This window comes from Dendrobium catenatum, unplaced genomic scaffold, assembly GCF_001605985.2.
Source record: "Dendrobium catenatum unplaced genomic scaffold, ASM160598v2 original_scaffold_171855, whole genome shotgun sequence".
NCBI classification, from domain to species: Eukaryota; Viridiplantae; Streptophyta; class Magnoliopsida; order Asparagales; family Orchidaceae; genus Dendrobium; species Dendrobium catenatum.
Window position 1 is genome coordinate 1 of NW_021490277.1, and position 5,116 is coordinate 5,116.

Consider the following 5,116-nt stretch of genomic DNA (forward strand, 5'->3'; position numbering starts at 1 on the left):
TCCTAGTAAATCTTTCAAGGTTTGAATTACCATTTTTTAATGGCCATTTGGTTGAGGATGTAATGGAGCACTAAAAGTTAGTATAATATTTAAAGCTTCATGACTCTTCTTCCATAACTTGAATGTTAACTTATCATCTTTTTCTAATACTATAGATTTTGATAAGGAGAAATGATAAGCTACACTGCTTATGATAAAAAACGGCTTGCCTTTACACTATCCCTGCTGTATGTCAGACCTACTTTAAATATTATCCGTATGATCTCTGCTCTAATCATCTCAACCACACCACTATAACTAACCTGGGTTATATATTGGCATCACTGTAGCAGAGATGGGAAGGCAATACAATGAAATCGACTTCATCTTCTTCCTGAGTTTCTTCTATCAGCTCTGCTTTCTTGCTTGTGTTTTCTTTACTAATCTGCAGGTTCCGTCAATGGACTTCTTCATGGTATCAGAGCTGTAGGTCGCTGGTGTAAGTTCCGATGGCTGAGTCGTCGACTACGACGCAGGCGGAAGGTTCCGATTCTTCCGTTACAACTGCAGAAATTACTATTCCCCCTCAACTGAAATTTTTCATGTCAAATGTGAAAACCATGGTTACCGTTCAGTTAACTTCTGAGAATCATCTTATATGGAAGTCTCAACTCCTAAAACTCTTCACTGCAAATAGCTTTGAAGATCATCTTACGGGAGTCTCTGTTCAGCCGGAAAAACTGATCCTAAACAATAATGGAATCCGAGTGCTCAATCCTCTATACATTACCTGGATGCTCATCGATCAGCATTTGGCTTCCGCCATTTACTCCATAGTTTCTCCTTCTCTGTTACCCTATATCTTGAATCTCAATTCTACTCATGAGATTTGGGTAACTCTTGATCGCCGTCTCCAGTCCTCCAACCGCTCCAGGCTTCTGCAACTCAAGGGTGAACTGCATCAATTACATCTTGGAGACAAAACCATGTTTCAATATCTCTCTGATATTAAGAACAAAGTTGACGCGATCGCCACTGCCGGATCTTCTATAGATGTCGAAGACACTATACACTATACATTAAATGGCTTACTAGCCACTTATATGTCATTTAAAACTGCTATTCGCACTCAACTAAATCCTATTTCACTTGATGATTTCTACTCCCTACTCTGTAGTGAAGAACTACATCTGAATGCAGATAGCAGTCGTGAATCCATTACAACCGCTACCTCTGACTCCAGCTTTGCTCTTACAGCAACTAGAGGTTCGTTCCGTGGACGAACTCGTGGTAGAACCCGTGGATCATTCCCAGGACGAGCAGCTCCAGGACGTAACTCCACCGGTCGATCATATCCTAGCACAGTTGTCCTCGGTTCAAATCGAGGAGGAAGATGATCACGTCCTGGTATTGAATGTCAGATATGTGGAAAACAATGTCATTCGGTTGTTAACTGCTGGTATCGCCATGATACAACATATAACAGTGCTCCTCAAGCATACATTACCACGGACAATCCAAACTCTGCAGAATGGTTTTTGGACTCTGGAGCAACAGAACATTTAACAGCCAATTCTTCTCAGATTCAACACATTCAACCATACACTGGAGCATCTCATGTGCAAGTTGGGAATGGACAATAGCTTCAAATTGCCAATACAGGACATGGATTGCTACCTACTCGTAACAGTAAGCTTCGTTTAGCCAAAATCTTACATGTCCCACAACTATCCCATAACCTTCTTTCTATACATAAGCTTACTACTGATAATCCTTGCTTTGTTCTACTTGACTCCAATGGATTTATTATAAAGGATTCCCAGACCAACAAGACACTTCTCCACGGACCCAATCATCATGGGCTCTATCCAATTAATCCACATTCCTCAGCTTACAAAGCTAACAATGCCACTACTACAGCATTGGCCTCATCTACTCACCTATCCTCTGTGTGGCATCGGCGGTTAGGACATCCTTCTTCATCAATCCAGCAATTCATACCCGCAGTTTTCTCCAATGGTTCTACCATCAATCGTATCTTACATTGTAGTGCTTGTGCACGGGCAAAATGTAGTCATTTACCGTTTTCTTTATCTTCTAGTAGAACAAGTCAATGTCTAGAACTTATTCACAGTGATGTATGGTGTCCCTCCCCAATTTCCTCTATGCAATCCTATCGCTATCATGTTATCTTTGTTGATGATTTTAGCCGCTATACTTGGGTTTTTCCTCTTCATCTAAAATCAGATGTTTGCTCAGTTTTTCTATCATTTAAGAAATCTGTTGAAAATCAACTTCAAAAATCAATTAAAATTCTTCGAACTGATCGTGGAGGAGAGTATGTCAATACTACATTTAAAAATCATCTCAAAAACTTCGACATCTTGCATCAAACTACCTGTGCTTATACTCCTCAACAGAATGGGGTATCTGAGAGAAAACATCGTCACATTATTGAAACTGTTCGAGCTTTACTGCTGGATGCCAATTTACCTCAAAAATTTTGGGTTGATGCACTAACTACAGCAGTCTATTTAATTAACAGACTTCCGTCTTCGTCACTTAACCATAAATCTCCCTACGAATGTCTCTTTCATCGATCACCAGATTATTCCTACCTACGCATTTTTGGTTGTCTAGCCTATCCATGGCTTCCAACTCATCTCTCACACAAACTATCACCTCGCTCTAGTCCTTGTGTGTTTCTTGGATATGCTGAAAACACCAAAGGCTATCGCTGCTTTGATGTCCAAACTTCCAAACTATACATTTCACGTCATGTTCGTTTTCATGAACACATTTTTCTGTTTCATACTAACCTTCCCGTTAAACCCAGCACTCTCCCTACATCACATGAATCTATATCAAGTCTAATACCTGTCTCACTCAGTCATCCTCCAACTTCATTCATAAATCCGATTCCTATACCACCAAACTCACTAGTGCATCCTTCTCCTGCTGCAGCTGAGTCTCAGTCCATTCCCCTGCTCCATCCAATATCACCACATCAAGATGTAACCCGTCTCAAACACCCCATGCTCACCCGAGATCAAACAGGAAAGCTCAAACCAAAAACAATTTTTGATCTTGCACATCTTGTCATACCAACAAATCCAACTGGATTCACACAGGCTTCTAAGTACTTGGCTTGGCGAGAAGCTATGAGCACTGAATTTGAAGCACTACAAAAGCAGGGAACTTGGGTATTAGTACCGTATAATCCCAATCAAAATGTTCTTGGTTGCAAATGGCTCTTTAAAACCAAGTATAACTCTGATGGATCAATTACACGTTACAAAGCATGACTTGTTGCCCAAGGGTTTAAACAAGAGCATGGCCTCGATTATCATGAAACTTTCAGCCCTGCTGTAAAATTTGCCACCATGCGTATTCTTCTTACAATTGCAGTGATGCATAGATGGCCCATTGTGCAGCTTGACGTGTCGAATGCATTCTTACATGGTGTTTTATCGGAGACTGTATTTATGAAACAACCAGCAGGGTTTGTAGATCCTCAACATCCGCATCATGTTTTCTTGTTACGCAAAGCTATTAGTGGTCTCAAGCAGTCGCCACGGCAGTGGTTTACCACCTTCTCAGATTATATCATCCAATATGGCTTTAAGACTAGCACAGCCGATCCCTCTCTCCTCTTATTTCATAAAGATACAACTCAACTATACATCTTAGTGTATGTTGACGATATTTTGCTAACAGACAACTCTCAAACCACAATTGATCAATTAATTACTGCACTTCACTCTCAGTTCTCCATGAGAACTCTTGGAAAATTGAATCAATTTCTTGGTCTTCAGGCTGCTTACACCGAGAATGGCATTCATCTTAATCCGACCAGTTATGCACAGGAAATTCTCAGCAAGGCTGCCATATCCGATTGCAAACCTGTGCAATCACCCTTGCCGTCCAAATTACCATCTGCTGTAGAGGACAGACCTCTTTATTCTCGGCCGGATTTCTATCGCCAACTCGTTGGCTCACTTCAAAATTTAACCATCACTCGTCCTGATCTACAGTTTGCTACCAATTATCTGTGTCAACACATGCATAAACCGCACACAATTCATTTTCAGCTGCTCAAACGTGTGTTGCGTTATGTCCAGGGCTCTCTGCATCTAGGCTTACCAATCAGTAGATCCAATCTACAACTCAATGCCTTTGCTGACTCTGATTGGGCCACAGATAAATCTGACCGTCGATCTATTACAGGATATTGTGCTTTCCTCGGCGACACATTAATCTGCTGGATGGTTAAGAAACAAACTTCAGTCGCTCGATCTTCCACCGAGGCTGAGTACAGAGCATTGTCTACCGCTGCTTGTGATCTCATCTGGCTCCGTCGACTGCTCATGGAGTTTCAAGTGCCTCTCACATCACCTACAAAATTATACTGTGACAATGTCTCCGCACTTGCTTTAGCCAACAATCCACTTTTCCATGCTCGAACTAAGCACATTGAAATTGATTTCCATTTTATACGAGACTATATTCGTTCTCAGTACATTTTAGTACATCATATCTCCACCGAAGACCAGCCTGCTGACATCTTTATGAAGTCTCTATCTGCTGTGCGTTTTGCTGCTCTTCGACACAAGTTAACACTTTGTTCACCAACTGTTAACTTGAGGGGGCCTGATAAGGAGAAATGATAATCTACACTGCTTATGATAAAAAACGGCCTGCCTTTACACTATCCATGCTGTATGTCAGACCTACTTTAAATATTATCCGTATGATCTCTGCTCTAATCATCTTAACCACACCACTGTAACTAACGTGGGTTATATATTAGCATCACTGTAGCAGAGACAGGAAGGCAATACAATGAAATCGACTTCATCTTCTTCCTGGGTTTCTTCTATCAGCTCTGCTTTCTTGCTTGTGTTTTCTTTACTAATCTGCAGGTTCAGGCAATGGACTTCTTCAGATTTTGGCACTCCATGTATTGTATAATCTCATCCACATACATGTAAAAATCACCCTATCTAATGGGTAAGAAATGTGCAACCTTGGTCAATCTATTTATAATCACCAAGATGGTATCACAACTATATTGTGAATTAGTAATCCAATCACAAAATATATTAGTATTCATTCCCGTTTTCACTATGGTATTGGC

At 40.8% G+C, this 5,116-nt stretch overlaps 2 protein-coding genes across 2 annotated transcripts; both read left to right on the plus strand.

Moving 5' to 3' along the window:
- Positions 1-488: 488 nt before the first annotated feature.
- LOC110106573 lies at positions 489-1,376 on the plus strand. The gene has a single exon (XM_020836508.1). It carries the CDS (start codon positions 489-491, stop codon positions 1,374-1,376), a length of 888 nt encoding a protein of 295 aa, XP_020692167.1.
- A 1,986-nt stretch (positions 1,377-3,362) lies between these two features.
- On the plus strand, positions 3,363-4,646 carry LOC110106572 (uncharacterized mitochondrial protein AtMg00810-like). The gene has a single exon (XM_020836507.1). It carries the CDS (start codon positions 3,363-3,365, stop codon positions 4,644-4,646), a length of 1,284 nt encoding a protein of 427 aa, XP_020692166.1.
- Positions 4,647-5,116: the final 470 nt, after the last annotated feature.